Source organism: Schistocerca americana, chromosome 2 (assembly GCF_021461395.2).
Source record: "Schistocerca americana isolate TAMUIC-IGC-003095 chromosome 2, iqSchAmer2.1, whole genome shotgun sequence".
In the NCBI taxonomy this organism is placed as follows: Eukaryota; Metazoa; Arthropoda; class Insecta; order Orthoptera; family Acrididae; genus Schistocerca; species Schistocerca americana.
The window spans coordinates 459,835,235-459,857,262 of NC_060120.1; the positions used below are offsets into that span (position 1 = coordinate 459,835,235).

Genomic DNA, 22,028 nt, shown 5'->3' on the forward strand with positions numbered 1-22,028 from the left:
AAGATGGGCCAACAAGACAGACTGGAAAAAGCGAGCTATGGCGTTTGCACGTGTCCATGGCAATATCGGGAATAAAGTTACCCGATTTGTTGGTTATCAACGCGCACTGTTTCTTCAAGGAATCGTATAACAGTCGCAGTAATGTAACTCTGTGTAAGAACAGTGGCCTCAGAAAAATTCAAGCCGACGGGGATAGAAGACGAGGGAAATACATTGTCAGCGACATTCGGTTTCAGATCTGACAGGAATTTATCCTCCCAGTGAACACAGGTCTATATCAACCGCTGCCTAAGGGAAATTTTCAGAAGTACCTTTAACCAGCGATTCTCGTTCATATCATAAGATCTGTGGCAGAAGAAATTACGCAGCGGTAATATCACCACGGTTAAAGACAGACTTTCATGTGGACCACACAGCTTCTCGTAGATACGCAATGCTAGATGGGCCTAATTACAGAAGGCAATATATTTCAACAACTAATAAAATGTATGAGAAGTGACCACTTTGCGACCATTAGTTTCTGATACTGTCTTGAAAACGAATTTCTTTTTATAGGAATCGAATCATTACAGTACAAGTATTATATAGGGTGCTTCAGGTACGCCGCAAGCTCTGCCCAGCATTGCGAGTGGAACAGTACCGGGGAGGAGGGCAATGACCGCCGCGAACGGTCCCCGGGCGTCTGACTGCAGCGGATGCCGTATCGGTTTCAGACGGAAGTCCCAAAAAATCGTTGTAACATTTAGGGCTTCACACTGCTGTCTCAGTAGCGTCTGCTAACACAGCTGTGCAGGTATGCAATCTGATAACTTTCACACTGTTAGTGCGTAGAGCCGTAGACTGATAGATTAAGATATTGTTGGTCGACATCAGTACTGCAGCTGCCTATCGCACTCTGTGTTTGATAGAGAGGTCAATCCTGAAATGATCCTTGTATGAAGTGTGGATGTATTCATCGGGGTACGTGAAATGGCAGAACACTCGACGATCGAGTAGTGAAAATACTCGTCAGTTACACTAAGAGCTTCTGCATGATCCGAAACTAGCAGTGTGGTGTGAAATTAGTGCAGCACGAATTATTTCACCAACTTTTGCAAACAAAATAAGGTATAATTCCTCACAGGAAAGTGAACAGAATATAATATTACAGTCCCTTTCTTTCTTTCTTTCTCTCTCTCTCTCTCTCTCTCTCTCTCTCTCTCTCTCCCTCTCTCTCTCTCTCTCTCTCTTTAGCTCTATCGTAGTATTACGAGAGTAGTTTCTATCATTTTCTATTATTACAAAATCCCGAAGCATTGCCATAGATACATTGTTCCACGACCTAACGCTTCGTCATCAATCAAGTCAAATGTGAAAACGACTACAGTGAAGTCATCCAAGGGAAAGAGAGCCAACAAAAAAAACAAGTTTCTTCAAAGAAGCAGTCTCGTCTGACCCGTAGCTGCTCCGAGGAGTTGGGACATAAAGACCACACGGTAAATGCACAGTATATCTGTCTGCAGTAAACAGGACCAATAACAAAATTTTGAGGACTCCACAACACTTTAAGAAAAATCACCACTTTATTCTAAGGTAGAGAGGCATAAATTGCTTTAAAACGAGAATAACTCAAGGGCACGCCATAGAGTACGATACCACTTACAATTGTCCTCCCCCGGTAGCTGAGTGTCAATCCTAAGGGCCCGGGTTCGATTCCCGGCTCGGTCGGAGATTTTCTCCGCTCAGGGACTGAGTGTTGTGTTGTCCTAATCATCATTATTTCATCCCCATCGACGCGCAAGTCGCCTAAGGGGCGTCAATTCGAAAGACCTGCACCAGGCGAACGGTCTACCCGATGGGAGGCCCTAGTCATTCGACATTCACTTCACTTACAATTTAGTTGCCCACAAAGGGTCGCTTTTCGTATACAAGACCACAGATTAGTACAAATACTCACGTTTCCTTTCGTCAGAGCTCCGATGACAAGTGGCGTGAAAATCCCGGTGGAATTCATGAGCAAGTGCAAAATCCCAGCAATCGTTCCAGCGAAGTTCCGAGCCAGGTCAACGTGGTTGAGGTAGCTGCCTCCGTAGAGACCGCTGTTGGCCACCAGCACCAGTACGAGGAGGACCACGATCACCTGAGTCTGGCACTCGACCAGGGTTATCGCCACCAGGCACGCAGCTGCACCGATGCTAGCTGAAACCAAAAGGAGCTCGTTAACCGATGCAGCATCACCATTTTACTTAAGCCAAACTGTGTGATACGCTGCACAGGTACAGCAATGCCTTATTATTAGTAATTATAGGATTGTAAAGTCTTCTTCAGGAAACATCTACAAGCTACACACGAATCAGTAAAGTTATTATCGCTAATCAGTGCCGTTAGCATATGCTCAACATACATTTGCCAAATGACATGCCCATCCTTGTACTAGAACTGACATGTGATTACTTTTCACGCAATTTGGGTGCATAGATCCTGAGAAATCAGTACCCAGAACTACCACCTCCGGCCGTGATAACGGCCTTGATACATCTGGGCACTGAGTCAAACAGAAGTTGGATGGCGTGTACATGTACAGCTGCCCATACAGCTTCAACACGATACCACAGTTCATTAAGAGTAGTGACTGGGGTATTGTGACGAGCCAGTTGCTCGGCCACCATTGACCAGACGTTTTCAATTGGTGAGAGATCTGAAGAATGTGCTGGCCGGGGCAGCAGTCGAACATTTTCTGTATCCAAAAAGGCCCGTACAGAACCTGCAACATGCGGTCGTCCATTATCCTGCTGAAATGTAGGGTTTCGCAGGGATCGAATGAAGTGTAGAGTCACGGGTCGTAACACATCTGAAATGTAGCGTCCACTGTTCAAAGTGCCGTCAATGCGAACAAGAGGTGACCCAGACGTGTAACCAATGGCACCCCATGCCATCACGCCAGTATGGTGATGATAAATACACGCTTCCAATGTGCGTTCACCGTGATGTCGACAAACACGGATGCGACCATCATGATGCTGTAAACAGAACCTGGATTCATCCGAAAAAATGACGTTTTGCCATTCGTGCACCCAGGTTCGTCGTTGAGTACACCATTGCAGACGCTCCTGTCTGTGGTGCAGCGTCAAGGGTAACCACAACCACGGTCTCCGAGCAGATAGTCCATGCTGCTGCAAACGTCGTCCAACTGATCGTGCAGATGGTTGTTGTCTTGCAAACGTCTCCATCTGTTGACTCAGGGATCGAGACGTGGCTGCACAATCCGTTACAGCCGTGCGGATAAGATGCCTGTCATCTCGACTGCTAGTGATACGAGGCCGTTGGGGTCCAGCACGGCGTTCTGTATTACCCACCTGAACCTACCGATTCCATATTCTGCTGACAGTCATTGGATCTCGACCAACGCGAGCAGCAATGTCGTGATACGATAAACCGCAATCGCGATAGGCTACAATCCGACCTTTATCAAAGTCGGAAACATGATGGTACGCATTTCTCCTCCCTACATGAGGCATCACAACAATGTTTCACCAGGCAAGCCGGTCAACTGCTGTTTGTGTATGAGATATCGGTTGGAAACTTTCCTCATGTCAGCACGTTGTAGGTGTCGCCACCGGCGCCAACCTTGTGTGAATGTTCTGAAAAGCTAATCATTTGCATATCACAGCATCTTCTTCCTGTCGGTTAAATTTCGCGTCTGTAGCACGTCATCTTCGTGGTGTAGCAATTTTAATGGCCAGTAGTGTAATAAAAGGAAAACCCACAATTAGCTGTCCCATTGCACTCATTCAAACAAATCTTACCGACTAAAAAACATGACAGATATGCGTTATTGTATACATACTACGAGGGCTGTTCGGAAAGTAAGGTCCGATCGGTCACGAAACGGAAACCACAGCGAAAATCAAAAATGTTTTATTTGTAACAGTTTGCTACACTTTCCAGCTGCTTCTATACACAGCGGATCCGACTTAGACATTTGCCGCAGTGTTGTACCAATTTTCCAATATCCTCGTCGCAGAAGGCAACCGCCTGTGCTTTCCACAATTCTCTACACTGGTTTGCAACTCGTTGTCTGTGCCAAAATGTCGTCTTCATAGCCAGCGGCTCATGTGAGCGGAGTGGAAACTGAGGGGAGCCAACTACGGGCTTCATGGTGGGTGATTAAACACTTTCCATAGAAAACGCTGCAGGGGCGTCTTCATTGCCCCTGCAGAGGGCGGCCGAGAATTTTCACTTATGTTATGTGGGTTGCATGAATTCAGGCGAAATCTTTCACCAGGCACTCATACTTGCCGGAGACACTATTTTGTAGGAATCTTTATGTGCTCACTGTGCAGTCAGAACTGAAAAAAGCGACATGACGCGATAGACAGGTATGCTAGAGACATTGCCCAACGCATGTCTGCAAAGCTTCATCGGATTTTTACTGTATTTTCCATTTCATGCCCGATCAGACCTTATTTTCCGAATAGCCCTCATATAAAATATACATAATGATGTCTTACATAGCCACTATCATGCATTTAAATAAATGTGGGCAGGATGTGTAGATACGTGATTTAATTTAAAACAAATCATATGAAAAGTTACTGAACATAAGACTTTGTCTGTCATAAATCTTTGTGGAACTATATCAGCCGGCCGCGGTGGTCTAGCGGTTCAGGCGCTCAGTCCGGAACTGCGCGACTACTACGGTCGCAGGTTCGAATCCTGCCTCGGGCATGGATGTGTGTGATGTCCTTAGGTTAGTTAGGTTTAAGTAGTTCTAAGTTCTAGGGGACTGATGACCACAGATGTTAAGTCCCACAGTGCTCAGAGCCATTTGAACCATTTGAACTATATCACGCCAAAAATTATAGCACATACAGATTTGGACAGAAACGTAAGTTACTGGAGATGATGGAATTTTCGTATTACACAACGTGTTTTACAAAATATTTTCGCCAGCAGGAAAAGTCGGTAAGTTTAATAATGGTTTAAATGGCTCTGGGCACTATGGGACTTAACATCTGAGGTCATCAGTCCCCTAGAACTTAGAACTACTGAAACATAACTAACCTCAGGACATCACACACATCCATGCCCGAGGCAGGATTCTAGCCTGCGACCGCAACGGTCGCGAGGTTCCAGACTGAAGCGCCTAGAACCGCTCGGCCACACTGGCCGGCAGTAGGTAAGTATAGCGTTGTAACAGCTGTCTTCATATAAAAAGTTCGTCATACACACATTTGAAAATTTGACTCCACACAGACTACATAAATGTTTACTTATTCCATTGAAGAGCCGGTAGCACGTGAGATGTGAGAGAATGCCTTTGGCTCGCAACGTCTGCGACAACCATCCAAATGCAACGCCACTGATCCAGGAAAACAGATACGTCAGCGATGAGATGAGTCCGCTCTGAAACATAGAGGTAACGTTTCTTAGTGTATGATGTGAGGTGAACCTGCATGTGGAGAACTGTATGCATTAAAAAGACAGTGACATCAGTTTGAAAGCATATTCGCACACAAATTTCACCGAGCGAGGTGGCGCAGTGGTTAGCACACTGGACTCGCATTCGGATGGATGACGGTTCAAACCCGCCTCCGGCCACCTTGATTCAGGTTCTCCGTGATTTCCCTAAATCGCTTCAGGCAAATGCCGGGATGGTTCCTTTGAAAGGGCACGACCGACTTTCTCCCTCATCATTTCCTAACCCGATGGGAGAGATGACCTTGGTCTTTGGGTTCTTCCCCAAATCAACCAAACACATAAATTTCCTAGTGGACGATGCAAACTGAAGCTACAAGCGGGAAATTACATCTATTTAAAAGACAGTGCCGTCAGTTTTCAAACCATATTCACATGCAAATAGACGCTTATGGAATCTAAACGTGCAATGACATTTTTCGAATCGTTCCCATAGTTTAAAATAATGCAAGAAGTATATGTTATGTGAGTAGATATATTAACATACCTCGAAGCATAAATGTCTCCAAAAATGGTTTTTCTATTCAACTGTCAATGAGATATTGATAACTAGTTCCTAGATACTCCCGAACTTAGTTGAGAATGCTTTGTATTGTTCTATTCTGCAAAATAAAATCACTGAGTGTGATGAGTTTCTGCTCTGATCCAAGGTCATATCACTTTAAATACTTTCGCATATTTAATAAGGAAGGGTGACCTTGTAAGCTATCAGAAAGCAGAAAATGTAAGGCTGCAATGATTGCTGTGGGATCGTAGAAACGTAATATGTACAAGCTGCTATCGGTTGTGAGCATTAATCATATAGAAAGGAGCGTACAACAAAGTACTGGACTGTTGTCGTTTGTAGAGCACTCTCTGCACTCCACAAGTACAGTGATTTCGAATTTCCAGAACGAAATTTTGCCGCGCAGTGTGCGTAGGTTTTGAAACTTCCTGTCAAATTAGAACTGTGTGCCGGACCGAGACTCGAACCCGGGGCCTTTGCCTTTCGCTGGCAAGTGCTCTACCAACTGAACTACCCATCCTCACAATTTTACTTCCGCCAGTCGTGAATCGTGCGTGGGTAGCTCAGTTGGTAGAGCACTTGCCCGCGAAAGGCAAAGGTCCCGAGTTCGAGTCTCGGTCCGGCACACAGTTCTAATCTGCCAGGAAGTTTCAATTTCGTATTTGATCTGGAAGGCTTCCTAGTAGTCACCTGATTAGGTTGTAGTGAATCCAATCCACAGGACTTGGTTAAAGCGGACCAAGAGTGGTTGCAATTGTTAATTTATAAGGGTAGATTCTGAGTTCCTTATGTTTGCAGTCTACCTGATTCAGAAACTGTGTAGCATTCCCGACTGGTACCTTGTTGCTTGTCCCTAATGAGGAAAGTTTCGCCATCTTTCTCTTCTTTTGATAGAGGTCATATTTGGCCAGTTGTTTCCATTTTCCTGAAACATTTTGTTATATATTTCTTTTGCGCAGTCTGCTTCGTTTCCTTCTTCCGCAGCTCAGTTCCTGTTTTTCGATTTTCTTTTCCACCTCTCCTGAAGTCTTACAGTGTGGTCAAAAAGTCGCATGACCGTTGCTACAATCGACGTTGTTGGTCGACGTTGAGATCGATCTTTGCGTAGTTGGAATTCTGCACTGGTCGATTTAATACAAGTCACGCAATTCCAACAACACTACGCACCATGCACCTCCTAACTGCCATTAGAGCATTATTCAGCTGGGAACGTCTAGACTATTACGTGGAAATACAGGAGTTTTACGAAGTTTTAAGAAGCCATGGTATTATCCTATACCTAGAAAACCAACTCAAAAGTAGTTATTTGTCTTTAGTTTTTTAGTCTTAGCATATTTCTGATATTCTATATTCGAAAGCCACTGAATTCCCATGACTTCGGCGACAAATAGTAGCCGACTTTTATTGACCATTACAACGTTTCTTTTCATTTCACGATATTTGCACAAGTTTCATCAAAGCTTATTTCGCATCGTCCATCACCAAAACTAAAAGAGTTTCTGTAATTTCGACAGGCAAATGGTGGCAGGTTTAAATCGATGCTTTCCATGCCGAATCCCTTGAGCACATTACTCAATGTAGCGTGATCTGAAAACATGCGATATTTGATGTTATTGACTTGCTGTTGTGGATAACCCAAATGTTTTTTTCTGTCTTCTCTAGGTATGAGTAGGTATTTCACTCCTGATGTCAGAAATTCCTAAGTGTATGAAATAAAATAATTTAAGGTATTCATGACCGGAAGTCCCCAATTGGAGAAGTTCTGCCACCTAGAAACAAGTCTTTTCAGTTGACGCCACACTGGGCGGCGTGCGTGTCGATGGTTATGAAATGATGATGAGGGCAACACTACACCCAGTCAACGAACAGAGATCTCCGACCCTAGCGGGAAGCGAACCCGGGCATGGCAGTTAGACGCGCAGATCGCTCAACTAACGAGGCGAACTTCCTAAGTGTACACTGATGAATTAACGATTCGTACTTCGAAAGTGAAATTACAGCTTTTTTTCAGACGTACTCGTATACTAATGCATATTTATTCTTAAAACTTACTTTCAATATTGCGCAGACATACGGTAATTTTTCACAATAAGCCCATCATTTTCCGGGCATCTGGCGAGGCGGGCCATCAAATTTTGTGTTTCATGTCACACGTCCCTGGGCCTAACCCCCTTGACTAGTCGTACACAGCAGCATTTACCCTCTGTTCTCCTTCAGATTGTTGAAAAGGAAGAAATTGGTGCTGAACTTGTGGTTCGAAAGAGCATAACAAACGTTGTAGAGAAAACAGACCGTTCGACCGTGCAGTTTGTAGACTGGGATGTTGTGCAATAAACACCCTATTTCACAACCGTTTACTCCTCTGATTCTAAATGGCTCAGAACGAATTTCTCAAGGTGTCTGTCGGCGTTTATATATTGAATTACAGTAAGCAAGACGATGAGTCAAATCCTTTGACGTTCACATAAGAACATCGTTATGACTTTTCTAACAGACTTACTCTAGTGTGTGAATCCTAGTTGACACCGCTGCAATGATTTCCTATTTGATTACTCTAGCAGCGGTTCACTCGGTTTCTTTTTTTCCCGCAACAGTAACCATGAAGTCTTTGAGTAGCTTGAACATAATTCACTAATGTGCTAACCAGTTAACATTTTCAGTAACCACAGTGTTTCATAAATAGATGCTTCTAAAATGCCTCACAGCTGTATAAAAGGTAATGACAATTACCAGTTTGCGTAGCATGTAGGCACTACCTTCTTTAAGTTTTTACTACGTTACTTCATATGAAGAGATGTCAGTATCATATCTCTATCCTTTTTACGAATAGAAGTATTTTTCTAGTTAGTAGCCTTACGCTTGAGTGTGACGTTGACAAATCTGGAACAAGGAATGTTAGTCACTTCAAGCGAATATAGTCCATAAAACAGACTGAATAAACCATAAAATTAATACCAAAATGCAAATTCAGTATTTAAAATTATTGTTTTAGTTATTAGAAACCCCCGTCCAAACATGTCTCGTAAGGCCCAACGGTACCGACCGACCGCCGTGTCATCCTCTGCCTTTAGATGTCACTGGATGTGGATATGGAGGGGCGTGTGGTCAGCACGCCGCTCTCCCAGCCGTTGTCAGTTTTAGTGACCAGAGCCGCTACTTCTCAATTGGCTTCACAAGGGCTGAGTGCACCACGCTCGCCTACAGCACCCGGCAGACCGGGACTGTGACCCATCCAAGTGCTAGAAAAGCCCAACAGCGTTTAACCTAGGTGATATGGCTGGAACTGGTGTTACCTCTGCAGAAAGACCTTTGGCTTCAGTTGTTAGAGCCAGATGCTAAAGATTACCGGTTGAAGCTCAAATTTCATTCCAGAACACTAGTGTACTTAGAAGAACATTATACATCAGTAGGAAGGCAGTGAAAAATCTGGACCATTTTCCAAAGGATTGGAAAAGGGCACAGGTCATCCTCGTTTTCAAGAAGGGACGTCGAACAGATGTGCAGAACTATAGACCTATATCTCTAACGTCGATCAGTTGTAGAATTTTGGAACACGTATTGTGTTCGAGTATAATGACTTCTCTGGAGGCTAGAAATCTACTCTGTAGGAATCAGCATGGGTTTCGAAAAAGACGATCCTGTGAAACCCAGCTCGCGCTATTCGTCCACGAGACTCAGAGGGCCAAAGACACGGGTTCACAGGTAGCTGCCGTGTTTCTTGACTTCCGCAAGGCGTTCGATACAGTTCCCCACAGTCGTTTAATGAACAAAGTAAGAGCATATGGACAATCAGACCAATTGTGTGACTGGACTGAGGAGTTCCTAGATAACAGAACGCAGCATGTCATTCTCAATGGAGAGAAGTCTTCCGAAGTAAGAGTGATTTCAGGTGTGACGCAGGGGAGTGTCATAGGACCGTTGCTATTCACAATATACATAAATGACCTTATGGATGACATCGGAAGTTCACTGAGGCTTTTTGCAGATGATGCTGTGGTGTACCGAGAGGTTGTAACAATGGAAAATTGTACTGAAATGCAGGAGGATCTGCAGCGAATTGACGCATGGTGCAGGGAATGGCAACTGAATCTCAATGTAGACAATTGTAATGTGCTGCGAATACATAGAAAGATAGATCCCTTATCATTTAGCTACAAAATAGCAGGTCAGCAACTGGAAGCAGTTAATTCCATAAATCATCAGGGAGTACGCATTAGGAGTGATTTAAAATGGAATGATCATAAACAGGAAATTCCAAGTTCACCTAAAAGGTCAAGTAAGCAAGGTATACAATTTAAATGACGGACTACGACAAGGATCAGTATTGGCCCCCCTACTTTTCAATTTATATGTCGCTGACTTGCCAGAAACGAAAGCAACAACATTTATCTATGCTGATGACATAGCCTTGGTGACGCAGGCTAACGATTTTACAACTTCAGAAATGACTCTCACTCAGGATCTGCGAATTCTAGATGAATTTTTTAATGGATGGCGACTCAAAGTAAACAGAAATAAAACTGAATCCTCCACCTTCCATCTGAGTAATAGGCATGCTCTCTATAAACCGCAAATTTCCTTTAGAAATCAGTTGCTGTTATATAACCCATTCCCAAAATATCTCGGTGTGACCTTGGATCGTTCGCTAACATATAGAAAACACCTAACTGAAACAGCTTTAAAAATGAGGACCAGAAACAATATATTACACAAACTCTCCGGAACAAGCTGGGGAGCTAAGGCATCAGTACTCAAAACAACTGCCCTCTCACTTGTATACTCTGTTGGAGAATATTGCAGCCCAGTATGGCTGAACAGCGCCCATACAGCCATGGTAGACACGCAGCTGAATGTAGCCATGAGAAGCGTATCCGGGACAATAAAATCCACACCCACAGAATGGCTACCTGTTCTGTCTAATATTGCACCACCGAAGTTACGACGTCAAGCAGCGTTGAAAAGGGAACGGGAGAAATGCTCCAAGAATCCCGAGTTACCGCTACACCAGGACTGTGATGTCACTCAAAGCCTACGTCTTAAGTCCAGGAAACCCTCCTGGAGACTTGGAAAAAGGCTTACTGCTGAAGGATTCCAACCAGAAACAGCATGGCGGGAAGAATGGTTCGCAGCCAATCCCGATTCTGCAGGTCTCATTGCTGATCCTACACGAGTCCCTCCTGGATTCCACTTACCTAGGAGGTCGTGGACCACCCTAAATCGCGTACGCACCAAGCACGGACGATGGCAGGACTTGAAGCATAAGTGGGGAATCGCTGAAAGTGCCAAGTGTGACTGGGGACACCAACGACAAACAATACACCACATAGTCACAGAGTGTCCCCTACGGAAATATGCTGCAACTCTGACCAGCATACATGAGGTCTCTGAGGAAGCAATCTCCTGGCTGGATACTTTAGATATTAACCTATAGTTTTTATTACAACTTCAAGCTCTGTTTGTCAATATTACTGTTTATAAAAACCACATTTTTCTTTTACATGTAACTCATCCTAGTGTTTTTATCCATATGTATATTATTGATTTATCGATCTAATCTAAGACTTTTATTACCATAAATGAATGTAATCTATTTTATTTGTAGTACATGCATATTGTGTTACCAGTAACATCATTGCTGTTCAATTCAAGTAATGTATCCTTGATGCCAAACGAAATAATAATAATAATAATAATAATCATATAAAGTTGATCGTCGGTAAAGCAGATGCCAGACTGAGATTCATTGGAAGAATCCTAAGGAAATGCAATCCGAAAACAAAGGAAGTAGGTTACAGTACGCTTGTTCGCCCACTGCTTGAATACTGCTCAGCAGTGTGGGATCCGTACCAGTTAGGGTTGATAGAAGAGATAGAGAAGATCCATCGGAGAGCAGCGCGCTTCGTTACAGGATCATTTAGTAATCGCGAAAGCGTTACAGAGATGGTAGATAAACTCCAGTGGAAGACTCTGCAGGAGAGACCCTCAGTAGCTCGGTACGGGCTTTTGTTGAAGTTTCGAGAACATACCTTCACCGAGGAGTCAAGCAGTATATTGCTCCCTCCTACGTATATCTCGCGAAGAGACCATGAGGATAAAATCAGAGAGATTAGAGACCACACAGAGGCATACCGACAATCCTTTCCACGAACAGTACGAGACTGGAATAGAAGGGAGAACCGATAGAGGTACTCAAGGTATCCTCCGCCACACACCGTCAGGTGGCTTGCGGAGTATGGATGTAGATGTAGATGTAGATGACTAACACCTGAGAAGAACTTCACCACTTGCCTAAATACAGGGCAATGATATCATAAGTCAGACCCTCGTTCTCAGTGATGTACTAAATTTTACCAGTGACATCATCTTTATCAATAACATCATCAAGTCATTCTGCATTTTTCCTTTCCCTCTCTTCTCCAATCAATCGACATTCAAAATAGCAGAACTAACCTAATTGTGCTAATGGAAAATTACCAAGATGGTCAAATTATCCCAGTTGGGCTTTGTAGCACCTTCCCTCTCCAACCACTCAAAGCCTAATATTAAAATCAAACAGTCAACCAAAATCCAAGATGGTGAATCTACAATAGAGGTTATAGCAGAAAATTTAAAAAAATCCAAGATGGTGGAACTATTTTATTGATGAAATAGCATACTGGAACGTTGTACCACACATTCACATAGTTAAGAAACGTTGCCATCATCTCAAGGCCAGGCAAACATTATAGCGACTTCTAGGTGGGGTGCAAATTTTATCTTCCAGTAGAAAATGTCTGTCATCTTATAGAGACAGTGCTAAGCTGGCAAAAAAGTAATAGTTGATACAGCTCCATATAGTGACGACAATTACCCTGGGTAAGATTATGTAGACATCTTAGCTTGGCCTCCCTTACATCACTTAGCATGTCCTAAATAATTTTGACTGTTTCCAACAAGTCACATGATCACATTACAGCAATGTTGTGGGTGACTGCCATTAACACCCCTCCCCCCCCTCCCCCTCCCAGATACAATTAAGGATGGGGTCAATTGAGAAGGTGAATGTCGTTATCCTCCAGATGACTAAATCACGACTAGGCTAACTATCAGATGCTAGGAGATTGCTGCAATAAGCATCCACAGATGTTTGCAAGTCTCATTATGATGCTGACTAAGCAATCTAAATCTGGCAAACTGAAATTTTTTACAACAAACAAAAGCAAGTTGAGACTTACGAAATGAAGATTTGTGCCCACAGCGCATTTGGTATCAGCTACTGAGGGAAAACTGTGTTCCTTCGATTGCATCTAAAGTGAAGCGCCAAAGAAACTGGTATAGGCATGTGTATTTCAAATACAGAGATATGTAAACAGGCAGAATACGGCGCTGCGGTCGGCAACACTTACATAAGACAAAATTGTCTGGCGCTGTTGATAGATGGGTTACTGCTGCTAAACTGGCAGGTTATCAATATTAAGTGAGTTTGAACGTGGTGTTATAGTCGGCACACAAGCGATGGGACACAGCATCTCCGAGGTAGCGACGAAGTGGGGATTTTCCGTGCGACCATTTCACGAGTGTATCGTGAATATCAGGAATATGGTAAAACTTCAAATCTCCGACATCGCTGCGGCCGAAAAAGATCCTGCAAGAACGGGACCGACAACGACTGAAGAGAATCGTTCATCGTGACAGAAGTGCAACCCTTCCGCAAATTGTTGCAGATTTCAGTGCTGGGCCATCAACAAGTGTCAACGTGCTAACTATTCAACGAAACATCATCGATATGGGCTTCCGGAGCCGAAGGCTCACTCGTGTACCCTTGATGACTGCACGACACAAAACATTACGTCTCGCCTGAGACCGCCAATACCAGCATTGGACTGTTGATGACTGGAAACATGTTGTCTGGTCGGACGAGTCTCGTTTCAAATTGTATCGACGGGATGGACGTGTACGGGTATGGAGAGAACCTCATGAATCCACGGACCCTGCATGTCAGCAGGGGACTGTTCAAGCTGGTAGAGGTTCTGTAACGGTGTGGGGCGTGTGCAGTTGGAGTGATATGGGACCCCTGATACGTCTGGATACGACTCTGACAGATGACACTTACGTAAGCTCCTGTCTGGCCACCTGTATTCGTTCATTTGCATTGTGCGTTCCGACGGACTTGGGCAATTCCAGCAGGACAATTCGACACTCCACACGTCCAGAATTGCTACTGAGTGGCTCCAGGAACACTCTTCCGAGATTAAATACTACCGCTGCCCACCCAATTCCACAGACATGAACATTATTGAGCATACCTGGGATGTCTTACAACTCGCTGTACAGAAGAAATCTCCATCCCCTCTTACAGATTTATGGACTTCTCTGCAGGATTTGTGGTGTCAGTTCCTTCCAGCACTACGTCAGACATTAATTGAGTCCATACCACGTCGTGTTGCGGCATTTCTGCGAGCTGGCAAGGGCCCTACACGATATTAGGCAGGTTACCATTTTCCTTGGCTCTTCAGTGTATAATACGTACTGTAAGACAAAAAAAGACACACCACGAAGAAATTACCCGGATGGGACGGAAATCGGTAGATGTAATTTACACGTATAGACAAACAAATAATTATAGTTTCAGAAAAATTCGATGATTTGTTCAGGTTAAAGAGGTTCTCTAAATGAGCAAGTCAGTAATTTATTGGTCCACCTCTGGCGCTTATGCAAGCAGTTATTCGGCTTGGCACTGATTGATAGGGTTGTTGGATGTCTCGTGCGGGATTTCATGCCAAATTTTGTATCCAATTGACGCGTTACATTGTGAAAATCCCGAGATGGTCCGACGGCACTGCCCACAATGTTCCAAACGTTCTTAATTTGGTGGGAGAGAGGGGGGGGGGGGGGGGTAGATCCAGCGGCGTTTCTGGCCTAGGTAGGATTTGGTAAGCACAAAGAGAGGGAGTAGAAACTCTCGCTGTATGCAGATGGGCATTAACTTGCTGAAATGTAGGCCTAGGATGACTTGCCATGACGCGTACCAAAACGTAATGTAGAATATTGTCGACGTGCCATTGTGCTGTATAGTTGCCGCGGATGACAACCAAAGGGGTCCTGCTTTGAAATAAACTGGCTTCCCATACTATCAGTCCTGGTTATCGAGCCGATGGCGGGCTGTCCAGGACATCTCCAGATACGTCTTTGCTGGTCATCTGTGCTCAGTTCGAAGTAGGACTCAGCACTGAAGACAACTCTACTCCAGTCAACATGAATCCAGGCCGAATACATATCTGGAGACGCCACAGACAGCGGTGGTATACCAATCTGACTGTCGCCCGCCATGCGGCCCGACGACCAGGAATGGTGATCTGGCGTACCACTTCTTTTCATAGCAGGGCTCCTTTAGTTGTCTTCCACGGCTCCCTTACAGCACAGTGGGTACACCGACGATATTCTACGACCTGTTTTGTTGGCCGTCATGGCAAGCCATCCTGGGCTTATATTGCAGCAAGATAATGTCCGCCCGCACACAGCGAGAGTTTCTCATGCTTGCTTTCGTGCTTGCCAAACGCTGCCTCCTCCAGCAAGGTTGCCAGAACTCTCCCTAATTGAGAACGTTTGAAGCATTAGGGGCAGGCCCTCCAGCCATCTCTGGATTTTACGATATAACGTGCCAATTGGGCAGAATTTGGCACGATATACCTCAGGAGGAAATCCAATAGCTCTATCAATCCGTGTCATACCAAATAAGTGCTTGCATAAGGGAAAGAGGTGGACCAACACACTACTGACTCGCTCAATTTGTGAACGTCTTCCTCTTGAATAAACCATCAATTTTTCAGAAACTATAATTATTTGTTGGTCTGTGCATAGGACTTAACATCTGAGGTTATCAGTCCCCTAGACTTAGAACTACTTAAACCTAACTAACCTAAGGACATCACACACATCCATGCCCGAGGCAGGATTCGAACCTGCGACCGTAGCAGCCGCGTGGTTCCGGATTGAAGCGCCTAGAACCGCTCGGCCACAGCGGCCGGCTCCATCCTTGGTGTGTCGTTGTCTTGGAGCGTATTATAATGTTGTTAGCACATTACACAGAGACAGATAAAATTTACTGAGGCGTATAAATCAGCGAGAAAGTTTACTGATTAGGATGATGAGACAGATGTGGATGTATTGTACATCATTCTCTTTCGATGTTATGTGCACACAGGTGAAATTTAAAGAGAGAATACATATTTTTTTTCAAATGATCTGTATATTCTGACCCATTCTGTTTTTTTTTTTTTTTCAACAATGACCCAGTCCGTTTTTTAAATGGCAATCTATTCCATTTCCTAAATGGACTTTGTATTCCCACTTGTTTCATTTTTTAAATGGTAACTAGTTTGGCTATTTTTTAAATGGTAATCCGTTCCATTTCTTTACACTGTCTGTGTGTTTAGGCCATTCTAGCGACCAGTTCCTTTTCCTTAAATGGTTACCTGTTTTATTTTTTTAAAATGGTCACTCATTTCATTTTTCTTAAACAGTGGCCCATTCCATTTATTTTTGGCGACAATCTGTTTTGTTTTCTTAAGCGGCCTGTGTGTTCTGCCTCGTTACGTTTTATTATTGGTGATCTAATCCGGTATGTTTCTACTCGTTCCATTCTGATTCATTCCGTTCCAATCCGTTCTGATCCGACCCACTTCTTAAATAGACTATGTGAATGACGCCATTCTATTTTTGATAACTTGTTTTACATCATCCATTACTCGTGAGCAGTGATTCCTTGTAATCGGTTCAGTTGTTGATTCACCACTGCTGTCCCGGCGGAGGTTCGAGTCCTCCCTCGGGCATAGGTGTGTGTGTTTGTCCTTAGGATAATTTAGGTTAAATAGTGTGTAATCTTAGGGACTGATGACCGTAGCAGTTAAGTCCCATAAGATTTCACACACAATTCACACCACTGCTGTCAACATGCCTCTCATATCCATTCGACAAAAGATTACCTTTAAAAGTCAAACGTTGAAATCTCGACGAAATGTCTGCAGGAAATTGGCATTGCTGCAAAAAAGGCAATTCGAAGCTGACTCTGTACTTTAAAATGTATTTAGTCCTATTACTGAACCGCTACAGATATTGGGACAGCAGTTCCAAAAGTAGATTGACGAAGACGAAAATAATGAAGCCAAAGAAAATAATGTATTTATGAAAGCAGAAGGTCGAGATTTTGGAAGTGAAGAAGAACAAGAAGAGTACAGTGTGGACGATGCCGATGGAGATGAAGGAAAGTGACGAAAGGGAGGGGGTAAACTTGCAACATCATTTTTTGTGATACAGTGTACGACATCGGATTTGAACCTATACCAAAAGTGTGGATGATTGGTAATTCACTGGTCGATATTGATGGAGATGATTTAATAATTAACAATATAAGCTATTCAGGAACGAAAGGATTATATAATCTATTATTTAAAATTAAATCTCCTAAACAGAGATACACGAGATCTTGAAAACTGTGGTAAAATTCTGAAGGCAATCAGTGCTTATAAGCTAAGGTATCTCTCCTACAGATAAGGGAAAGGACGCAATTTCAGACCCTAATCCAGCAGAGCCTAACGTTGGAAGCAAAAAATCTAGCCAGATTTTGTTAGATGGGAGGATTAAATTCAAGAAGCATACGTATCAAACCGTTTCTCAGCTGCTATGGAGATTCTATAACACAGAGCAACACGAAGATGTTAAACACAATAGCTTTTTAAAAGCAGAAGATGGAGAAGAAGGAAAGAATGCTTACAATGAGAAAGATGATGATTTTCTTGAGTGGAAGATGGTCTCCAACAATTCGCCAGCAGACATCGATCTGAATGATGTGGCAGAGCAATTAGTTTTCTTGCTGACTTTAATAACAGTAGGCAGTAATTCATATTACATTGAAATAAAGGAACTTCAGTGACCAGTAATTACTGCTTATAGTTGTGTAAAACAAAGTGAAAAACTCAATGGTAATTTGCATACGAGAACATTAAATGTTAGCTAGAGCCATGAAGTGCTTAGATAAATAATGGTGAACTTACTTTATTCAGTCATTGATCCAAGACTGAGTGAGATTATGAGGAAAACAGCTCCACCTTCCATAGAGGTTTCTGTCGAACCAACAAAATGCGTTTTAATAGTAGTGCTATGCACCGCAGATGTGTGGATGAAATGCTTTTTGGGAGCATAGGAAGTTGTCATTTAGGCTGTTCGTCCTCGTGTGCGTGTTTTGCACCCGATTTTTGCGCATTTAGATGAATGTAATCTGTGGTACAAATATCGAACCATGGCATCTATTAATCTATAATTCAATCATGTGACTAAGCGAGCTCCGTTTATTTTAATAAGTAATACAGACGATTTAGATGTGTAACTCTATAATTTAGAGGTCCATTGTGCTTGCAAAGTGTGGTACAGCACTCAAAATTTTATCATTAATAAGTCCTGCTTGATCTAACAGCTCTAATCAGTGGTGTCAACAGCTTGTGGTTAGCGTCTCAGGACTCCGGGTTCGATTCCCGGCTCAGTTGGGGATTTTCTCTGCTCGGGACTGGGTGCGTGTGTGTGTGTGTTGTCCTCATCATCATCGATGTGCAAGCCGCCGAAGTAGCGTCAACTAAAAAGACCTGCATCAGGCAGAGGATTCTGGTCACAAATGTCATTCGCACATTTAATTTCGTTTTTGATAGTAGTGCAAATATCCAAGCTGTATCTGTTTCAATAAATAATACAGACAATTTAGATGAGAAAGTATTTCATTTGATGACCCATTGTGATTGCAAAATGTGTTTCGTGCCTGGAATTTAGAATTTTATTTCGGTGCAAAACGCGCATTTAAGAGATCTATAATTGTACTTGCATATTACGATAAGTAACCTACAAGTTTTTTCTGTGTTCGGTAAATGATACACAGTCTTGTCACAGATTTTACTTTGGGCACATCGATTCTGTCATCTTCTTTGTAGGTGATATAACTCTGGCACATTCTTTGATCATTTCCTGGGTGTAAACCAAGCAGTTGCTGTCCTTCGTGTTTTGTAGTTTAAGTGATACATAGTAAGAAAAACACCTTAATTACTTTCTAATATGGTGTTTGGCTATGATGTGTGTGTGTGCGTGGGTGGGTGGGTGGGAGGGTGGATGGGTGGATGGCTGAGTGTGGTTTTTACACTGCGTATTGTTATTAAATATTGGTATCATTCATTAGTTGATTACAATTTTAGAGAGTCACAGTTACGATTGGTAAATGTTTTAGAGAGACTTAGCTCTATCGTTCCAATTTGTAAGCATTACAACAGTTCGTTTTGTACTTAACTTCGACTAGGCCCAATCATATGTATCATATACGATTTGAGATCTTGTTGTGTCTTAACCCACGCTTGGTACAATAATCGCTCACTGGATGTTCAAAAGTGTTGTCCTCTGTTTTTGACAACAAGCAAAAGAGGCAAAAGCAACAGTTTATATCATTTCGCATTTATAAGTCCTGTGGAATAATATTTAAAGTAAAACTCATCTTCAGCAACTATAAATTTCTAATTTTTTAATTACACTGCATCCGTGAAAAATGGTTTTGAACTATTTATGATGCGTATGCTTTATAATTGTTCTTATATTCAACAATGAGTGCCATATAATTTCCAATGAAATTTGCGGATGTGACTGACAAGACACTCCATAACAACTTTTTTGTACTCAGGAACGAAAACACAGTTAATGTTTCTTTTAATGGCGTTCTGTTCCACGCAGTTTAGGTGGAGACTGTGTATTTATAAAGCGCGTGTGTGTGTGTGTGTGTGTGTGTGTGTGTGTGTGTGTGTGTGTGTGTGTTTTAGATGTGAAAATATTGCAAACGTATTTTTTGCACTAATAAGTCAGGCCATTCAGATACTTATGAGCACAGCCAAGATGGCTATCCTGTGATGGGCTGTGTATTTATAAAGTGGGTGTGTGTGTATGTATGTGTGTGTGTGTGTGTGTGTGTGTGTGTGTGTGTGTTTTGATAATGTATTTTAGATGTGAAAATATTGCAAACGCATTTTTTGCACAAATAAGTCAGGCCATTCAGATACTTATGAGCACAGCCAAGATGGCTTTCCTGCGATGGGTTGTTTCATTTCAGTGGCTGCTATAATAGTACATGGTAACTAGCTGTTTGATTTTAATAGTGGCTAAAATACTAGGCTCTGACTGGAGGGGCAAAAAACCAAACAATGCCTATGCCATCATCTTGAATTTTTTCTTTATTTTCTTGTCAAAACAACTGGGTTAAATCCGCCCTCTTGAATTTTTATTGACTATTTCATTTTAAGGTTATGATGCGGTTGTCTGGAGAAGGGGACGAGTACAATGCACAATTGAGCCTCTTATGTCATCTTGGATTTCGATTGGTTGGAGAGGAGAGGGGAGGGCAGGGGGAAATGTGGCATTGGTTGATGATGTCATTGATAAGGATGATGACATTACTGATGAAAGTGATGACGTCATTAATAGGGAGGACCTGGCCTGTGACATCACTGGCTCTGAATGTAGGCAGCCAATGAGATTACTCTTGCGTGCTAGCTAGATGGGCAGTATTCAAGAATTCTCGTTGCCTTCCTAGTTCGAGCGTGTTCGTTTGACGTTTTATTGTATCACTTTTCTGTGCAGGACGGTTAGAAACAATCTGAAAATCATGTAAGGGTGTTGCAGAGGAGGTAGTTCTGAGAAATGATTGTTAAGAAAAAATTTGACACGTTGCAGCGTTTCCGAGATATTTAGCATTGAAGTTAGCTAATGAGGCAGTTGCGCGAGCAAATTCAAGGAGCCTGATACAGACAGTGTCGCCATACGTGTTCTTCGTGTGGTTTTCTCAGACCGAACACACGTAGTTCTTGCTCGCCTAGCTTAGATTTATCACTTTCGAACAGACCCATTTTAAGTAGTAATGAGCATCTGGAAGAGTGATAAGTCACAGATCCACAGATGTCTGTGCATTACAGCATTTTAGCGCGTGCAAGTGCTTGGCCGGCAGCTATGGCCGAGCTGTTCTAGGCGCTTCAATCTGGAACCGTGCGACCACTGCGGTCGCAGGTTCGAATCCTGCGTTGGGCATGGATGTGTGTGATGTCCTTATGTTAGTTAGGTTTAAGTAGTTCTAAGTTCTAGGCGACTGAAGACCTCAGATGTTAAGTCCCATAATACTCAGAGCCATTTGAGCAAGTGCTTAAATTTACTCGCAAGACGACCTCGTTGGCTAACTGCAATGATAACTCGAGAACGGTGCGATAAATTGAATTCTTTCTTAACAATTGTTTCCCAGCAAAATCTCCCCTGCAATATCCTTACAAGCTATTCAGGCTGTTTCTGACCACATTGCACAGGATGGTCATATTACAGAAATCTCAAAAATCGATAGTAGATGAGACTTAAAGCGAACTTGCATAATTTGTATGTTACACAGTTCAGATTATTGTTCTAATTTCGGTGACTTTAACGATTAAGTGCATCGCGTTTTACTTAGTGCATACGTCGGGGCTGTGATGTACTTTCCGCAGGCCAGATGCGTTGCTAGCTATGAGTTGAAATGATTGCATCAACACAACTGTAAAAAACAGTGTAAACCATTTTTCTTTACCAGTGAAAAAAATGCAACAGTGAGCTATATTCGTAGCAACAAACACTTCGACTAATGCGTCCGTAAAGTAAAACTGATATAATAGTATTCCACACTCACGTCTTGAACGCCGAAGTGAAGTATGAACTTGAGGTAAGTCGGAAGATCAGAAAGCATAGTGTACAGTACCCACGCAGTCCCAGAATGGAACACTATTCCTGCCCACACTGGTGCAGAAGTCAGAATCTTCATCCACGGGACGGGCAACTTCTCCTGAAAAACATCAGCTTCGCATTATGCACAGGAAAATATTCCCAGATTCCAGTTTTCATAAGCAACATTACATATACACTGGTTAAAAAGGATATCAGTCAGTATATCATGATAATTCTTGGTTCGAATGGAATGTCTAGAGCACTTTGGGGTACCATATCAAGGAATATACGGAAACACAATGTCGGTAGCCTGCTCTCCCTGGAT

General features: G+C 42.9%; 1 protein-coding gene across 1 annotated transcript in view; it reads right to left on the minus strand.

Annotated features, from left to right (window-relative positions):
• Positions 1 to 22,028, minus strand: part of LOC124594093 (sialin-like) — a 69,477-nt gene that overhangs the window by 35,198 nt on the left and 12,251 nt on the right. Inside the window, exons 4-6 of the mRNA XM_047132444.1 lie at positions 21,669 to 21,821; positions 5,253 to 5,385; positions 1,937 to 2,178 (exon numbers count right to left, since the gene is read on the minus strand). Coding sequence (XP_046988400.1) covers positions 1,937 to 2,178; positions 5,253 to 5,385; positions 21,669 to 21,821 — 528 coding nt within the window. The remainder of the gene's footprint in view (positions 1 to 1,936; positions 2,179 to 5,252; positions 5,386 to 21,668; positions 21,822 to 22,028) is intronic.